Below are 18,913 nucleotides of genomic sequence, written 5' to 3'. Positions count from 1 at the left end.
TCCATGCAGACGTAAGAGGCTCAGTGGGGGAAAGAGATGGTTTCCCCCAATATAACTTGGTCAGAGTTCAAGACTGGGCCCAAAATCCAGTTCTCTCAAGCCTCTAAATCTTTCTTCCTTCCTGTTTTTCTGGTGTGTGTGTGTGTGTGTATACATGCATTTGTACATGTGTATAATGTGGATGTGAAGGTCAAAGGACAATCTTGGGTATGGATCATCAGATTAACAGATTGCTTCTTGCACCTAACTAACACTAGCTAATTACCTGGGATCCTTCTGGGTGCTGGTCTGCCACAGGGTATCTGGGCCAAGGAGGGCCCATCTATATCCTGGATGGCTTTGTGCCACCAGTTGAGAAGTGAAAAATCTACTCTAACTCTGTCAATGATCTAGAAATATGTTCATGATGATTTTGAGATGAACACAGAATATAATAATCCTCTACGTATGAGAAAGTATTTTTATGAGCCAGGTTAAATTGTGTTAGAACACACACCCTCATACTGAATGCCGATTTCCTGCCTATGCTGGAGGATGGGCAGGAGAGCGAATCAATTTTACTGTGTTACATTTTAGGTGCATTACTTTGATAATATGTGCCAACCCTGTACAGCATACAGTTACAAAGTGGGGCCATCCCTGCAGTGCTTCAAGTACAGTGCATATATTCAATGTGCAGGAGCCGCTGCTCTATGCTGAGGAAGGACTCAACAGACTGCACCCGAGCTCTGAGGGACAGCAGCCAGAGAACATTCATTTATGCAAAACAGTTCCCAAGTGCTACCTTCCGGTCAACAGGATTGTGCATTCTGATTTCAAAGTAGACTATTATTTCAATTTAAAAACTGTTTATAAGCTGAGAAGATGGCTCAGTGGCTAAAGGTGCTTTTCAAAGCCTGCCAACTCAGGCTCATCTCCCCAGTGCCCATGTAAAGTCCACTGCAGAAACTGGTGTATGTGTCTGGAGTTCCTTTACTCCAGGAAAGGGAAGGAGCCTCTGATGTGCTTGAGTCTCTCTTTCTCTCTGTCAAATAGATATATTGTAAAAATGTGTTTGAAATAGGAATAAAAAGCATATGTGACGAACACCAGCACTTGTAAGGTAGAGGCAAAAGGATCGAGGTCAACCTTGGTCGCAGAGCGAGTTTGACGATAGTCTGGGGTGCATGAGACCTTGTCGCAAAATCAGGTGTGGAGGAGAAGTGGTGCACCTAGAGAGATGTCTCCATGGGAAAGGCACTTGCCGCATGAATGTGAGTGTCTAAGTTTAGGTCCCCAGAACCCACACAAAGCTGAATTCTGCACCTAGGGCATCTATGATGAGAAGGGAGCTTGGTGAATGCACCAGTGAACATGAGAGACCCTGCTTCAACAAGGCAGATGGTGAGGACAATGAAGCTGTCCTCTCACCTCCACACATTCGCCAAGGCAAGTAGGCACCTGTGCGCACACATGAACACACACACACACACACACACACACACACACACACACACGCACACCCCAAAGAGGGAACAAGAACACAGAAGGAAGAAACACACATAATAACTCCATCTAGATATGACTAGGATGAATCATTTGCTGAATTTCCTTCTAGAATGAGATAATACAATACAGTTAGTTGCATTTTTTTTTTTTTCCTTTAGCAGGCCGTGGTGGTTTGATTCAGGTGTCCCTGTAAACTTAGGTGTTCTGAATGCTAGGTTCCCAGCTGATGGAGATTTGGGAATTAACACCTCCTGGAGGCAGTATATTGTTGGGGGCAGGCTTATGGATATTATAGCCAGTGTCTGGCACACTCTCCTGTTGCTATTGTCCACCTGAAGTTGGTGAGGAGGTGATGTCCACCCTCTGCTCATGCTGCCATCATCGAGCTTCCCCCTCAAGTCTGTAAGCCAAAATAAACCTTTTTTCCCCCACAAACTGCTCTTGGTCAGATGACTTCTGGCAGCAGTGCGAACCTGACTGCGGCATAGGCTCAGGCTGAGTTCTGTTTGGCTGTGTGGCTCTTCCCATCCCCCACCAGAAAGGTACATGAGAACAGTATGGCTCATGCCTTCCCAGAAGCCCTGCCACAGCTAAGCTCTTTGGCCAATCTAATAAATGAAAATTGTACATTATTGTCATTCCTGGTGCGTGTTTCCCTGACTAAATAAATGAGAGGTATCTCAGACCCATGCCCAGACTTTGAAACATGAGGAAAACAGGACATCAGCTGACATTTCCTCATGAACCCACTTACTGATTTTTGCTGCTCAAACATGAGTTTTTTATAGAGGAGATGAAACTGTTCAAAGCTGAGCTCATCTTTGTGTGCACCAATTTCCTGTAAATATAAAAATAAGTGACCACATAATGTTGGACGTCCACCATAAGAATGCCTCCACCCTCCTTACAGAAATAGAGTAGCTTTTCCATGATGGTGGCTAACATCAAACTTGCATTGCTATAAACCAAAAGTCTCCATGAGCTTCATGATGCTCTGCCTGGAAAAACACCCAGGGACCTCAGCCTGGAGTCCCAAGCAGGAAGAGCCTCGGCCAGGTTTCCAAAAGCCATCATGAAAAACTCCTTCTTTTGGGGAGGAACAGGCAATCTTTTCTTTGGATTTCTAAATTCAGGCATATTTATAAAGTACATTCATGTGATGAATTTGTTATAGAGAAAGGTTAAGTTTGTAAAACCCTGACTCCATCAATCAGGAGTGCAGCACAGCTCAGCTTCATGGCTTTGGGGATTTCCTTGGTCCTTTTAGACCCCAGGTTTCCTCCTCAGGAAAGCTACAGGGCCAGCACTCCCTGCTAGGGCTTCCCTGAACTCAAACAGGACAACACCTGCAAGATGACAGGCTCTGGAAATGCTAGAAAGAGGGCAAGACTGTGACTATGTAGTGATCAATAGTAGATGCCTATCTCTTCCTTTCCCATGGCTCAATCCTACCTATGTTTTCTGGAGCATGTTGAGGGTAGGCCTGAGGATGGCCAAGTCAGCAACACAATGGGTTAGCTGGGGCTGGAGATACGGCTTAGTGGTTAAGCCTGTGAAGCCTAAGGACCCTGGTTCAAGACTCAATTCCCCAGAGCCCACATAAGCCAGATGCCCAAGGTGGTGCATGTATCTGGAGTTTGTTTGAAGTGGCTGGAGGCCCTGGAACACCCATTCTCTCTCTACCTATCTGCCTCTTTCTCTGTTGCCTGTCACTCTCAAATAAATAAATAAAAATAAATTTAAAAAAAATGGATTAGCTAACCCAGGAGCTCACTAGTACACAACAGAATGAACTTGTTCAGTAGGGGAATCCTATGAATAACTTACATTGGCACAGCCATGTGACTGTGCAATCCCACAGGGCCTCCTAGGACCAGATGTTCATTTCCTGACAGCAACTCTCTGCAGTAGGGGAGGAACCATCACCTCCCACCCACCCTCGCCTCTCTCTACATCCCACTACAAGCCACCCTGGCTTCACTGACTGCCCTGCTGCAAGAGAACATAAACAGATCGAATGATGGTTGTGGTAATTTGAATTAATGTCCCCAAACAGACTTATGAGTTTATTAAAGTCTGTCACTTAGATCTCCAGCCCCGGCTAGAGGACGTGTTAGGGAAGGATATGGAATTCTGGCTGAAGGTATGCAGAGTGCCTGAGCTCTGCCTGGGGTTCCTGGAGCTTGCTTGTTTTGTGGGGCTAGTGGTTTGTATTTCCCTCTGCTTGGACCTGTGCAAGGCGGCCAGCTTCTTAGAACTTCCCCTGAATCTGTAAGCGTCGACAAATCCCTTCCTTCCCATAACTTGTGCCTGGTTTGGAAGTTCATCTCAACAACATGTAGCTGTCTGCTACTATGGGGAAGAGAGGGCAGACAGAATGGGTGGTTGAAGAAGTAGGAAGTGGAGAGGAGAGTCAAATCCATGAGAGCTTTAATGAAAAGAGCAACAGCAAAACGTTCCTGGCACCCTATGTCAGACATCTTTCACAGCACTGTGCAAAAGCCACATGTGTTCATGTCACTAGGGAAAAAGCAGACTGCAGGAGTATCTAGGGAAGGAAGATGGATTTGTAGAAGACAGATCTGAGCATGCACGTTTCAAGTCAAACAGCCTAACAGCATGTTCCTTCACTCACTCCATCCTCTGTGAGAGCCTCAGATATGAGCATGCTCCCACTGGCTGGACCAGGACCAGTGAGCTCTGGAGGTACAGCACCTGTTGGATACCATGCCACAGAACTCCAAGGCTGTCATGACTTTCTATGAGTGCCACTAATATCCCTGAGTTCATAAGTCCCCTGGACTGAGCTCCAGTACTTACCACAAACTTATCTTTGAGGAACTTGGCACTGCTGACTTTGAAGTTCACGAGAGGCAAGATGGCCTTTAGCTCTCGGAGGCTGATGCTGGAAAGGAGGAAAAGCCCAATTCTGTCAGCCTTGATGTGGCATGGGTAGAGGGTCTAGCCAGCCCCATTGGCACCCACCTCAGTGCCCCTCCATGAGAAAACTAGAATTAAGACACCAGCATTGAGGTGAACGGGAAATTGTGATGATACAGACTTGTTCCCACCCCTCAGCAATGTTGGTAGACACACAGGATATCCACCCTACAGGTTGGCTGGTGTCTACAAGAAGGGCTGGTCCCCAGTACCCTGAGGTAGCCCTAGAGGCAGGTCTTGTAAGAGACCCAGTGTTGTAGTTACCTTGGGTTTCTGGAACAAAGCACCCCACCAAAAGCAGCCGATTGGGAGGGGGGAGTTATATTTTAGCTTCCAGGCTCAGGGAAAAGCTTAATGATGGCAAGGGAAAGCATGGCATGGGCAGAGGCTGGGCATCACCTCTGCCACAGTAGCGGGACAACAGCAGCAGGAGAGTGAGTTGAGCTCTGGCAAAAGGGACCCAACTATAACACCCCTAAGCATACCCCCAACAACACAACACCTTCAAAATTGCCATCAGCTGGGAATCAACCAAGGCTCTGCCTCCCAAATTGCCATCAGCTGAGTACTAGGAGGCTATCTGGTTCAAATTACCACATTGAATGTGAATAGAACAGTCAGGTACCCAAAATCCTCCAAAACAAAGTAGACAGGGTTTCTACCAGAGATGGGGAGGGGCAGACAGTACTGAACAGCCTGCTATGTGTCAGGCTGCGGGGTATTCATTCATGCCACAGCACACCTCTACCTCCTCAAATCACCTAGCACTGGTCCCAGAGTTCAGAGCAGGTGGAGGTTGCAGATATACATGGCTCAAAGTCAGTGCCGGTCAGTGGTGCGGCCTGGATCGGATCCAAGTTCCAGAATAATCATCTGGCCACAGAAGCTGGTCACAGCAGTGTCCAAGAGCTGAGCTGCTCCCCTGAGCTGCCACCAGCTTCAGTTAGGGAGGACAGAGTGAACATGCCTCCCATGGAAAGGGACAATGGGAACACAGATTCCAGTCTAGCAGTGCCCATTTGAGCACAGCCCTGCTCTGGACCACTTGTCTGCACAACCACAGGCTCCAACAGCTTCATGAGGAAACACCAGGGCCCTCTCCATCTCCCCTGGGGAAATAAGAGCCCTGGTATCTGGGCCGCACTACATGAGACTCACTGCAGCTCACATAACTTGCAATAGCCACACCCAACAACTACACACTATGAGGCAGGTGAGGGGGGTTGCTGGGTGGTCATGGGCATGAGACCCAGGCCCTACAGGCAAGAGAGCTGAGCCTCCAGTGGAGCTGGAGGGTGGCAAGGTCAAGAAGTGACTCTGGCCCAGGTGTGGGCAGAACATGGCCCAATGTCCTCAGTACCATCAACCTTTAGAAAAGGGCTGTGACAGCTAATCTCTGGTTGCCAACTTGATAGGATTTATAATTGCTACAGAAACAAATGTCTGGCAATGCCTGTGAGGGATCTTCTAGACTAAGTTAACTGACAGGGGAGGACCCGCCCTAACTGTGGGTGGCACCACTCCAGGGGTTGGGATCCTGAACTGAATAAAAAGGGGAAAGTTGCCAGGTGTGGTGGCACACGCCTTTAATCCCAGCACTTGGGAGGCAGAGGTAGGAGGATTCTCATGAGTTCAAGGCCACCCTGAGGCTACATAGAGAATTCCAGGTCGGCCTGAGCTAGAGACCCTACCTCGGAAAACCAAAAAAATAAGGGGGGGGGATTAACTAAGCACCAACATTCATCTCTGTCTCTGTCTCTGTCTCTCTCTCTCCACTTCCTGACTACATATGCACTGTGACCAGCTGCTTCCCGCTCCAGCCACCATGCCTTTCCACCATGAAGGACCATGACCTCAAACCAGAATAAACCCTTTCTTCCTTACACTGTTTCTTGTCAGGTGTTTTCTTGTCAGAGCAATGAGTAAGATGACTAATACAAGGACCCTGTGTGACAGCCCAGCAGCAGCCCCTGCGGAAGAGCTGCTACGAATCCAGCCAGACCTGCCTGTCCTCTCCAGCCTTAGTGCCTCTGCTTCTGTCGGGGAACTTTGACTGCATGGCACTCTCCTGTCCTCCCCTGTTGCCAGGACAGCAGCCAAGGCCATCACAGGGAGATGGTGGGTCAGGAGGGCTGCCTGGGTTACTAGAGTTACCCTAGAGTGGGAGAGGGACCCATTCTAACCACCCTACGGGGTGGGCCAGGGGAGGATGAAGGTGGAAAAATAGTAAGTACCAACATTTCAAGAAGTGAAAGACAAAGATATAGTTCAGCCTTGGGAGCAAGTGGAAGGTCAGAGCCCTTAGGAGCCCAGGCTAGATTAGGAGATGCCCATGTCCAAGAACTGAGAAAATGAGGAGAGAGCTGGAGAGCAGCTTGGGGACCAGGGGAGCAGACACAGGACCCAGAGCCTGAGAATCTGCACAAAGGACACCAGACCTCCCTGGTCCAAAGGCCACACCTGGGAGCATCTGAGGTCCTTCCTCCCTCCCACCTCTAGACACATGCACCTCAGTCAGCAGAGGAGACTGTGAGGACTTCCAGAAGTGGGAAAGCAGGCTCTCAGCTTTGACCTTTCTGGGGCTCCGCATGGAGAATACCTCCCCCCAAGAGCTCATCCCTATCCAACGACAGGTACCAAGCAGCAAGGGAAGGCAAGTCTGGCCTTTTGGTCAGGACAGCTGACAGGGCAGTGGCTGACCCCCCTTGGGGAGCAGTGGATGCCTGTATAACCAGCTCCTGTTGCCTGCACACCCTATAGGAGCTCTGCACACCCTATAGGAGCTCACCTCTCACACGCCACCCAGTCAGCCTCCTACGTGCAAACCAACCACTCAGATTGCATCCTGGGTTCATTCTGAAGCCAGGGGAAGGAGGGTCAGAACAGCTCCTCACAAGAGACCACCCATAGCCTCTCCCTCTTCCATGAAAATATTACCAAACACTCAGCCAGGGCAGGGCCCAGGATTCTCCACGCTGCACACCAAAGGAGCAAAGTTGGCAGCCCCTCAAATCTACCTGCTATCCCGATGCTAGACAAAGCCGTCCCCCACCCACAGCTCTTTATAATAATGACAAGCAATTAATGTCAGATGTTTACCTCATGCCAGCCCCTGTCCACGCACATTCTCCTGTTAACTCACTGAATTCCACAGCGCCACACCAAGCCACGGTGCAAGGCAGAGACTCCACTTCTCTTTTACACAAGGGAAAACTGAGGAAGGATAAATCATTTTCTCCAATCCCACAACCAGTGTCAAAGCTACCCTGCACAACTACCTATGGTGATGGAGGTGTTCTATATCTCTGCTGCCCAACCCACCAACAGCCAACCATGCAGAGCCCCTGGGACTGAGGAACCGAGTTGTTTCACTCATTTAAATGGCCACAGGTGGTCAAGGCACTGCATTCACAGGGCCTACAGCTGGAGCCCGGCTTCTCAAGCTGCTGCTGGACCAGAGGCGAACTGTATCCCTGGGATTTGTTAATATGCAAATTCTTAGGCTGGAGAGAAATTCCAGCGGTTAAAGGTGCTTGCTTGAAAGCCTGACAGCTTGGGTTGGATTCCTCATTACCCACAGCAGATGCACAGTGGAACATGCACCTGGAGTTCGTTTGCAGGGCCAAGAGTCCTAGGCCCTGGTGCACCCAAAGTTATTCATATTCCCTCTCTTTCTCCCCCACCTCTCTCTGTCTGTTTTCAAATTATTAAAGTATTTTTAAGTGTAAATTCTTCCCCCCCCCAGCCAATACTCATATAATCAGAAAGTATGAGGAGGTAGGTTGCAGGCTAGATTTTATCACACTCTGCAGAGGCTGTAACATACTCAAGCTTAAAAATCCCCTGGTTTGGGCTGGAGAGTTGGCTTAGTGGTTAAGCGCTTGCCATGAAGTCTAACAACCCCGGTTCGAGGCTTGATTCCCCAGGACCCACGTTAGCCCGATGCACAAGGGGGCGCACGCATCTGGAGTTCATTTGCAGTAGCTGGAAGCCCTGATGTGCCCATTCTTTCTCTTGCTCTCTGCTTCTTTCTCTCTCTCTGTCGCTCTCAAATAAATAAATAAATAAAAATAAACCAAAAAAAACCCTTTTTTTAAATCCCTGGCTTCATAGTAGTATTTAAAAAAAGTTCCTGGTGAGATGGCTTAGCAGTTAAGGCATTTGCCTGAGAAGCCAAAGGACCCAGGTTCAATTCCCCAGGACCCACGTAATGTCAGGTGGGCAAGAGGGCACATGTGTCTGGGTGTCTGGAGTTCATTTCCAGTGGCTGAAAGCCCTGGTGCATCCATTCTCTCTCTCTCTCTCTCTCCCTCCTCAAGTAAGTAAAAATCAAAAAGTAAAAAAATAAAAAAGTTCTCATGCTATGTCATACATGCCTCTTATCAAGAATTGAGGGTAGCCTGGGCTACAGAATGAGACACAAAAGAAAAGCCTCATACCCAAAGTGTTAATACCCTAAGCACAGGAATCTGCACAGGCGTGCTCATTTCAGTCTCAGGTATTAACCACAGGAAACCTATTTGCATCTGAGGAGAAGTGTGAACCCACACCTGTCTTCCACCTGAAGGACAAGCACCCCCCCACCCCCCTGAAGGCCCAACACAGTCCTCCAGGCCTCAGAAGGAAGTCCATTCCGGGTATGCAAATTGGGGATTATGGCAGGGGATGGTGGGCAGAGAAGGGAAAGGAAAGGAAGTTAGCGGTGAGGATGGGGAGAAACGCAGCATCTGCGTCTGCTGGGGACCACAGGAAGATGCCGCCACTGTGGAAAACAGCATGGCCACTGCTTTAAGCACTGCAGTCACCACAGACTCCAGCCTCTCTATTCCAGAGCGCACACCCAGAATCAAGAGCAGGGACCCCGCGGTACCTTCACACCCACATATAGCAACTTCAGTCGCTACGGGTGGAAGAAAACCGAGACACGGGTTCTGCCTGCCCTGGGCCAGCCTGGGCTTGTCCTTGGCCGCCCCTCCGTTTTCCTTCAGGAAACGGGATTAGTCAGTCAGTTGTGGGCAACAGGAAAGGGAGGGGAATTGGCAAGGTTGAAGTTAGCTGCTCTCTCTAGGCGTTTTGGTCAAGATTCATTTTGAAAACATTCCTGAGGCCTCAGAGAAGGTGGGATTTTCCAGGTTTTGGTATTGACATATAAATAGGGCTCAGCTGGGAGGGAGCTTGGGAGAAGAGGTGAGCAGACACCCGCTAGAGACCACAGCCAGCGCTGGCCCCGGCTGGCCTGATGGTTGTTCAATGAGGAGATGGCTATCTACACACGGGCTGGGGAATCCACCCAGGACAAAGAAGAGGCTGGCATCTTGGTTGGACGTAAGATGGAAAAGCAGACGTGCCAGCCAGATATGCTGTCACTGTGCGGGCAGTGGTGACAAGAATGGCCCCTTCTGTCACCCGTGCCCAGTCTCCACAGAGAATCACATCTACGTAAAAAGCAACTGCTAGGGGAGTTCCCCTCCAGACCGAAAGAGACCAGTGTGTAAAACCCTACAACACAGAGGTGTCAGGCTTACACCCTAGGGAGACCTCAGGGCCCAGGGAACCAGATGCAAGATGCTGGGTAAGAGGAAGAGCAACAAGGGAGGTAAGGGGGAGAGAAAACATGGTGTGAGCTCTGGCTGACCTATGTTACAGGCTTTCACCACTTCCAGATTAAAGGTTACAAAAGCTCCTGCTGGGCACAGAGTCAAGAGGCCCAAATGAACAAGAGATGACGCACTGCCCAACAGCAAGTCACCTTCTGGATAGTCAGACTTCCAGGAACACAAGGGCATAGTGGGCAACATCTACTTTTTAACCTGACATATGACACAGAAATATCTAAACCAAGAATAAACCAAAAAAAAAAAGTGTGTATAGCATGTGTCCACAAGTTCACGTATATGCAGGTTCATTTGTATATGTGGGTGTGCATGAAGATGGGTGTGTGGAGGCCAGGGGACGACCTTCAGTGTCATTCCTTAGGCACCAACCTTTTTGAGACAGGGTCTCTCGCTGACCTAGAGCTCACTAATTAGGCTAGACTGGCCAATAAGACCCAGGTATCCTGCCCCTCCACTGCTGGGATAACAGATGAGGGGCATCGCCCCCAGCTTTTTATGTGGTTTCTGGTGATCAAACTCAGGTCTTGATGCTGGCAAGACAAGAACTTTACCAACTGAACTATCTCTCCAGCCTAAGGAAAAAAAAAATATTTTATTTTATAAAAGATAATATTGTGAGGGATTAGGGATGTAGTTAGGTCAGGAGAATGCTTGACTAGGTGTGTGAGCTGTGGCTTCCATCTCCAGCACCATGGAAACCAGGCATGGTGGACCACACCTGCAATCTCAGCACTTGGGAGGTGACGGCACAAAAAGTTCAAGGCAATCCTCAACCATACAGTGAGTTTGAGGCCAGCCTGGGCTATATGAGACCTTGTCTTTAAAAAAATAATCTGGGGGCTGGGGGATTGCTCAGTGGTTAAGGTGCTTGCCTGTGAAGCCTAAAGACCCATGTTGGACTCTCCAAATCCCACTTCAGCTAGACACCAAGGTGAGGCAAGTGCAAGGTCATACATGCCCACTAGGTGGTGCAAGCTGATGGAGTTTGATTGCAGTAGCTGAGGCCCTCGCATGCCAATTCTTGCTCTCTCGCTCTCTCGCTCTCGCTATCTCTCTAAAATAAAAATAATCTGGGCTGGAGAGATAGCTCAGTGGTTAAAAACACTTACTTGCAAAGCCTGCCAGCCTGAGTTCAATTCCCTAGCACCCATACAAAGCCAGATATACAAAGTGGCTCATGCATCTGGAGTTCATTTGCAGTGGCAAGAGGCCTTGGTGCAGCCATTCTCTTGCGTGCGCTTTCTCTCCCCTCATAAATAGGTTTTAAAAAGTTGTAAAATTCCAATGTGAGTCTAAAATGAGACAAGAACTGAAGCAGGGTTAGCACCATGCCTTGTATACGAAGTGCTCCATAGGAGGTAGAGCTTATCATTTCATTATTAATAAGCACTGGATCTGATTAAAAAGGAGGAAACAGAAGGACAGTCAGCCTCACCCATAAAGAAAGAAATGCAAATCTAAGCAAAGCTATGCTGGGCCTTTTCTCCAGTTAACTAAAAGAGAGCAAAGTCCAGAGATGCAGGAGAAATGCGGATATGCTGAGAACCATGGTGGAAACCTATCCTGCCACCACCTCCAACTGTCACACGATTAGACCTTCACACACTCGGCAGCAGGTCATCTCCATCTGAAGATTTGTCCTCCTTTTCGCCTCACCCAGGTTCACCAAAGGCACTCCAAGGTGTCCATATCAGCCTTAGTCACAACAATAATGCAAAAGCTGGGGCAGCTTTACATCCATCTGTATGGAAATGGTTTCTGGGATCACACTGCAGTTATCTAAGGAAAATTCCAGGCCACATGTTTGTTAAAAGAAATAAAACTGACCCTGGAAGCACAGGCAGGTTATCCCAGCTAATCTCAGGGCTGAGGCAGGAGAGGACTACAAGTTCAAGGCCTGCCTGGACTACAGAGGGAGTTCCAAGCCAGCCTGGGCATCTTGGAATACAAAGTAAAGAAAAAGCTGATGATTTGGTTTAGTGGTAGAGAGCTTGCCTAGCAGGCACAAGTAAGTCTAGCTTCAATCCACAGCATGAGAGGAAGAAGTAATGACAGAAATATGCAACATGGAGCTCTGTGTGTGCCAACACAGAGCCTATCCACCAGCCACTGTTAAGGGGACTGCAGGACATGTCACCACAAGGTCCACCTTATCCTTCCCCATGTCATACCACCGTCACTACGTGTGGCTTGCCCCTTCTTTCTCCCAACACAGAGTGTGGGTGACATGGTGATCTTGTCTCCTGCTATGTTCCCAGGACATGAGGCCCAGTGTGCATGACAGAGACGTTGTGTCTGTAGCCTACCTAGAATTTCCCACTGGAAGGGAGGCTGTACACACAGAGGATTTTGTCACCATCAACTCCCAGCACCTGGTGCTCAGTCCAGATCTGACCTCATGAGACCCTTGCCACCATGAGACATGCATCAACTCCCTTGTAACAGTTAAATGATACACAAAAATCAAGGCACCAAGCAAACTGGAAAGCTATGAATGGTCCTTACCTGTTTCTTCTGGTTTGATCTACTGAATAAATCTGCTTTCTCAGCCAACTGGAAAAAGAATTGAGGTCAGAAAGAGGAAAATGTTAGAAAACAGTGCAAGTCTAAAGAAGTTTCATGATATGAGGGATAAAGAACCCTACAGAAAAGGAGGTTCCAGCGTCCTCCCGGGGCAGCATGGGAAGCAGTCTCCTCCATAGCCAAAGACCCCTGCCTGAGCCCAGAGCCCAGGAGACCACTTCCATGAGAAAAAGTAAGCAAGCTTTCCATAAAGTAACAATTCTCTCTGTCATGATTTCCCAAACATTAGAAATATGGTGCACAGTCAGGGGGAGGGTTTCTGGGGAAAAGTAACCCACACCCAAATCCCATGCAGACATCTATCACCAAACACAGTCCTCAGAAGGATTTTATCAGCCACTGTGGGGTGGCCTGCTACAGACCCTGCTTCAGCCAACTTGTGGGTCATTCCACTTAATCCCTTATTTATTTTTTTAATATTTTATTTGATTTTTTTTATTTATTTGCAAGTGACAGACAAAGAGGGAGAGAAAGAGAGAGAGAGAGAATGGGCACGCCAGGACCTCCAACCACCACAAACGAACTCCAGATGCGTGCACCCCCTTCTGCATCTGGCTAACGTGGGTCCTGGGGAGCTGAGCCTCGAACCGGGGTCCTCAGGCTTCACAGGCAAGCACTTAACCGCTAAGTCATCTCTCCAGCCCCACTTAATCCCTTATTAAATCCTTCCAGAAGGAAGCCCTTCCCTTCACACACACACAAAGATACACACACATACACAGAGATACATGCACCAAGAGACACATGCATATACATACATGTGCAAATACATGCAAGGACATACAGAGATACACATATACACAAACATATAAACATACAGGCACAAATTCACACACATGCACAAAGACACAAGCAAATGCATGCACACAGACATTTGTGCACACATCCCAGTGGGGGTTTCTGTCTCCCTCCATTGCCATGCCTGCTCACTCCAGAGGCCAGGGCCAAAGACTGAAGGGACCATCAGACAGCCCTCAATTACTACTGGGCACTACTGCCTAGGAGACTGTAAGGAGCAAGAATGGAATGTCCCATTTGCTTTCCCTTTGCTCCATATTCTCACAGACAGCAGGACAAGGAGTAGTGAATGACAAGATCACGGTAAAGCCATGTGCCTACCTTTCAATCATGGTGGGCGTGGATGCACTCATGGCTTCTTGGTGTAAGATTGTCAAGCCAGAGAGCCACCTATCTGCATCCTCCTTTGAGTCAGCTGTGCAAAGAAGGGGAAGAGAGAGGCTGTGTGAATCTCAGCATGATGTCCGCTGGGAGCCACAGGCCATGCAGACGCACAGCCATGGGGCAGAAGCGTCCCGGGCTGTTTCCAGATTTGCAGCACACCCAGAAAGCACTACCTTCCTGCCATCCCACTCTGAGACTCGCTTCTTGCTAAGCTGAGGCCAGACTGAAGATAAGCCTCTGATGTAGGTGGCACGTGGGTTCCTTACTGTGCCACATCAAATCGCCACAGTGGCCATGGTGAGGGTGGTGGTGACTGTCACTGTTGCTCACTGAACAGCAGCTGACACTGTTGGCATACTCCTGTCCACTGGACACCACTCCCCATGCTTCTCCTGTATTATCTAATCCCGAGCAAGCCCACAGGAAGCTCTGTGAGTCTTTCCATTCAGTACATGAATAAACCAAGTCACAGACAGGTTCAGAGATCTGCCCAAGGCCGCGCAGCTGCAAGTGATCATTGTGTCTGAATGTACATCCTCCAAGAATACATGTGTGGAAATGCTAATCCCATGTGACAGTATTTGGAGGTGGGGTCTTGGGGAGGTGATGACACTTAAGATGCAAGTATGATGGTGGGGCGTCCACAAAGGAATCAGTGTCCTGCTAAAGAGGAGGGGGACATATATGTATGTGTGCATATATGTCCATATAAAGTGAGAAATTAATAAGAGCTTTCTGACAGTTACTAAATGTCCCCACATTGCTCAACTCTCACAGTCCCCCTTGCCTGTAGTCCATTCGAATAACAGTTGTTTGCTCTCTCATCATCCACCACTGCACACACACTTCTGAGTCAATAGTTCCAGAATTAAACCTAAAACTGACTCCAAGCCTCTGCCCCTAGTAAAGTACCTGAGCTTATCACGGCCCTTGCCCTCCTCTCTAGGGCTCTTCATTAGTTCTTGTTGCTTTGGAGTGTGTGTGTGCGTGTCGCTGGGGGATAGGACTGAGGGTCTTGGGCACCGGTAGCAAGCGCTCTATCACAAGCTCTATTCCCAGCCTACTCTTCCACTTTTCATGCATACCCAGAGATTGCCAGAAATCTCACTCCCAGATATGTGCACCTGTGTATTCACATGTGTACATACATGTGGTAGGTGAGTACATGTGTGTGTGCTCCCCTTCCTGCCTCACCACAGCCCAGAGATGATACAGCCAAGTACCCATTTGTGTGGTACATCCATGTGTGCATGTATGTGTGTGACATATGCATGTGTGTATGTAAGTGCCATTAACGTATGTATGTATGCATGTATGTGTGTGGTGCATGTATGTGTCTATATGGCACATGCATGTATGTATGCAAGCAAATGATATGTGCATGTGTGCATGTATGTGTAGTATGTGTGCACATGTGTTTGTTGCATGTATGAATGCATAGTGCATGTGATGCATGCATGCATGCATTGTGGTGTATGCATGTGTATATGTCCATGTGGTGTAGGTAAACATTTTTGCAAGTAGATGGTGTGTGCATACATGTATTATGTATGTGTGTGGTACATACAGATGATGTATATGTGTGTAAGTGTGTGGTGCATGTTTATATAACATGGACGCATGTGTGTGGTGCAAGCATACAGGCATATATATGTGTGGACTGTGATGCAAGTATGTGTGCTCTGTGTGTCCACATGTGCACGCATGGATGAATGTGTGTGTGTCCTGTGCCTCCTGTGCACATAAACATCTCAGGACAGTCCAGTCACATCAGTGCTTGTTATGCAACATCCACTGAAGAAAAGCAAGCGACCAACTTTTGGGGGGGGTTTTGTTTCTTTTGATTTGTCGAGGTAGGCTCTTGCTCTTGCCTAGGCTGACCTAGAAGTCACTATGTAGTCTCAGGGTGGCCTCGAACTCATGGCAATCCTCCTACCGCTGTTTCCCAAGGGCTGGGATTAAAGGAGTGCACCACTACACTTGGCTGAAAGTGACCATCCTTTGTCCAGAAGAGCCCAGTCTAGGGTGACCACAGTGACCATGATTTACTCAACTCTCAACATGAGCAAGGCAGACACTCAGCACACTCTGCACTCTGTCCCAAGGAGAGAGCCATGCTATTCTGTCCACTTCACAGCCAAGTAAACGACAGCTCAGAGAGGTTAAATAACTTGCCCAAAGACACACAGCTACCAAACAGCAGGGCTGGGATTCAAAACCATGGTACCCCAATACACATTAGTGGAGAGGCAGGTATGCACATCCTGTCGCCAAAAGAAACAGGGGCCACAGAGAGAGAAAAGCAGACAAATGTGCACCCACTTGCCAAACTGAGTGTGCTGAGGACGAACTGGGAGCCGTACAGGATGGTGAAGCAGCACTCTTCCTTCTGGCGCACGGCCTTGGCACGCTCGAAATCCTTGGAGTTCTTCCCTGGGCGGATTTCCTTGATCTCCATGATGTCCACTAGGAACAAACAACATGGGTCAATCAGCACCACAGTTCACTGCACACGTGAACACAGTCACACCCTATGGCCCTTCACCAGCTCTGTCCCCACAAGGGACCATGACGCTGTCCCTGCACTGGGGTCCCCATCTAAGCTCAGGTCTCACTCCTGAGAGTGCTCAGAAAACCAAAAGTCCAGCCGGGTGTGATGGCGCATGCCTTTAATCCCAGTACTCGGGAGGCAGAGGTAGGAGGATTACCATGAGTTCGAGGCCACCCTGAGACTCCATAGTGAATTCCAGGTCAGCCTGGGCTAGAGTGAGACCCTACCTCAAAAACAAACAAATAAACAAAAAAAACAAAAGCCCCCACAGGCATCTGCCACCACCTCACCAGGCCTGGAGTTCAGAAGGGTGCAATGATTTGAATGTCAAATGCGGCCTAATGTTCCTGTGTGGAAGGCTTGGTCTTGGTATTGGAAATAGTGTTCAAAGATGGAGCCTTTGGAAGGACTGGAGTTCTTACCTCACAGATAAATTAATCCATTGATGGATTAATGACTTAATAGCTCATTGGAAGGTGCTACAAGCCTTACGAGGGGTGGGGGCTAGGTAGAGGAGGTAAGTCACTGGAAGCAGGTTACCTTAAAAGAGATATCTTGTTGCTGACCTTTCTCTATCTTTCCCCCTACCTCCTTCCATCCCTCCATGCCTCATTTCTTCTTCTCTCTCTCCCTCTCCCTCTCCCTCTCCCTCCCTCCCTACCCCCCCCTCTCCTGGTCATCATGAGGAAAGGGGGTTTTCCTCCACCACAGCCCAAAGACAATTGAGTCAAGTGATCACCGACCAAACAATTGTGAGCCAAAATAATCTTTCCCTCCTTGACGCTGATTTCCTCAGGTATTTTGTTGCAGCAATGAAAAGGTAGCAATACAAGAGGTTTAGGGTTCTCCTTTGTCCTCTTATCCTTCCCAAGACAGACACATTAAACCTGGACAGTGAGCAATGTACTGGAACTGAGAATTAAGGGAAGAGACAGAGAATCTCCTATCAAAACAATAGCTGGGCTGGAAAGTTGGCTCCACAGAAAGATGGGCTCCGTGGTTAAGGCACTTGCCTACAAAACTTAACGACCCAGGTTTGATACCCCAGGACACACGTAAAGCCAAGTGCATAAAGTGGTGCATGCTTCTGGAATTTGTTTGCAGTGGCTAGAGGCCATGGAGCACCCATTCTCTCTCCCTCTCTCTATATATGCCTCTCTCTCTTTCAAATACATAAGTAAAATATTTTTTTTAAAAAAAAGAGCTGCTTAGATGTTCATTGGTAACCCCTCTAGGTCAACTGTCCTACTGACCTCATTTTGATCAACTGTTCCCTTGAGACCCAGCAGTTCTAAGCGCTCTCTGTCCCTAGTCAAGGCTGAATAAAAGAAAACACCTACTTAAATAAACAAAAGAAAACAACTACTTAAAAACACAGAGGATGAGGGCCAGGTAGGGCAGAGCACCCCTGTAATTCTAGCACTCATGAGACTAAGGCAGGAAGAGCATGAGTTTGAGGTCAGTCTGAGCTGCATACAGAGTCATAATGAGTTTCAGGGCAAGCTGAACTACCAAGAAAAACCTTACCTCAAAACACACATATACAGACCAGGAGCTAGGGGTGGGGTGACCACCACAGGAACCCTAGACACCACAGCTTGTTGGAAGAAGACAATGTGGTGGACAGTCACTTTGGTGACCTTAATGGGCCACAGTTTCAAGTATTTGTGCTCCCCAAAGCCACCTGCCCTTGCATCCAGGCTGCCTGTGTGATGCGCCTTAGCTAATAAAATGTGGCAGAAATCGCATTGCCAGGCAGCTTCCAAGTTCACACTCTGAGGGAAGCGAGCTCCTGTGTAACAAGTCAGAACACCCTCATGTTCTATGCTGTGGGAAGCCCAAGCTAGCCATCCAGAGAGGTCACACAAGGCCCCAGGCAACAGCCAGCAGGTGAGGGTGCCATCTTAGTCATGGACCTTCTGGGCCCAATGACCACCTCAGAAGATACCATGCGGAATGTAGACAAGGTCCTCTAGCCCTGATGCTTCCCCAAATTGCAGAAATATGTGCAAATAGGAGGACGGTTGCATAAGCTGCCAAGTACCAGCATAGTTCACTATAGAACAAAAATGAACAGTGATAGAGAAGGGATGGTCTCCACAACACCTGCCTGCTGTGATGGGCCTCCACTCACCCTGCTCAGAACCTCCTGGGTCAGGATGGCCAATGGGCCCAAGGAAGATACCTTTGCCCTCAAAGAATGGCCAATGATCAGTATGCTGGCCTCAGATGATGAGTTTGGGAAAGCCCTTCAGTTGTGGATTGCTTCATGCTGCTGGAATGAGCATCCAAACCAGGCACAGCTTAGGGGAGGAAGGGATTTATTTCAAGCCTACAGATCCAGAGGGAAGCTCCATCAGTGATGGAAGAAGCTGCTTCCATGTATCCAAGCAGAGAGAAACAACCAAACAGCCAGCAAAAAACCATAAACAGCACACACAAAACCAGCAGCAGCAGGGACTCTGGCAGAGCTCAGAACTTTCTACATACCTTTTGGCTGGAATTCAGACCCAACTCCAATACACCTGAAAGCTGGACCCCAGCATCCACCCCC

At 48.5% G+C, this 18,913-nt stretch overlaps 1 protein-coding gene across 3 annotated transcripts in view; it reads right to left on the bottom strand.

Annotated features, from left to right (window-relative positions):
• Positions 1 to 18,913, bottom strand: part of Plcg2 (phospholipase C gamma 2) — a 141,121-nt gene that overhangs the window by 78,337 nt on the left and 43,871 nt on the right. For all 3 annotated transcript variants that reach the window (XM_004659586.3, XM_045137633.1, XM_045137641.1), the window contains exons 3-7: positions 16,131 to 16,274; positions 13,746 to 13,839; positions 12,549 to 12,596; positions 4,309 to 4,393; positions 2,243 to 2,326 (exon numbers count right to left, since the gene is read on the bottom strand). In XM_004659586.3, coding sequence (XP_004659643.1) covers positions 2,243 to 2,326; positions 4,309 to 4,393; positions 12,549 to 12,596; positions 13,746 to 13,839; positions 16,131 to 16,274 — 455 coding nt within the window. The remainder of the gene's footprint in view (positions 1 to 2,242; positions 2,327 to 4,308; positions 4,394 to 12,548; positions 12,597 to 13,745; positions 13,840 to 16,130; positions 16,275 to 18,913) is intronic.

This window comes from Jaculus jaculus, chromosome 1, assembly GCF_020740685.1.
Source record: "Jaculus jaculus isolate mJacJac1 chromosome 1, mJacJac1.mat.Y.cur, whole genome shotgun sequence".
Lineage (NCBI taxonomy): Eukaryota > Metazoa > Chordata > Mammalia > Rodentia > Dipodidae > Jaculus > Jaculus jaculus.
Note: the sequence above shows the minus strand (reverse complement) of the source record. Positions and strands in the feature narration are given on the sequence as shown.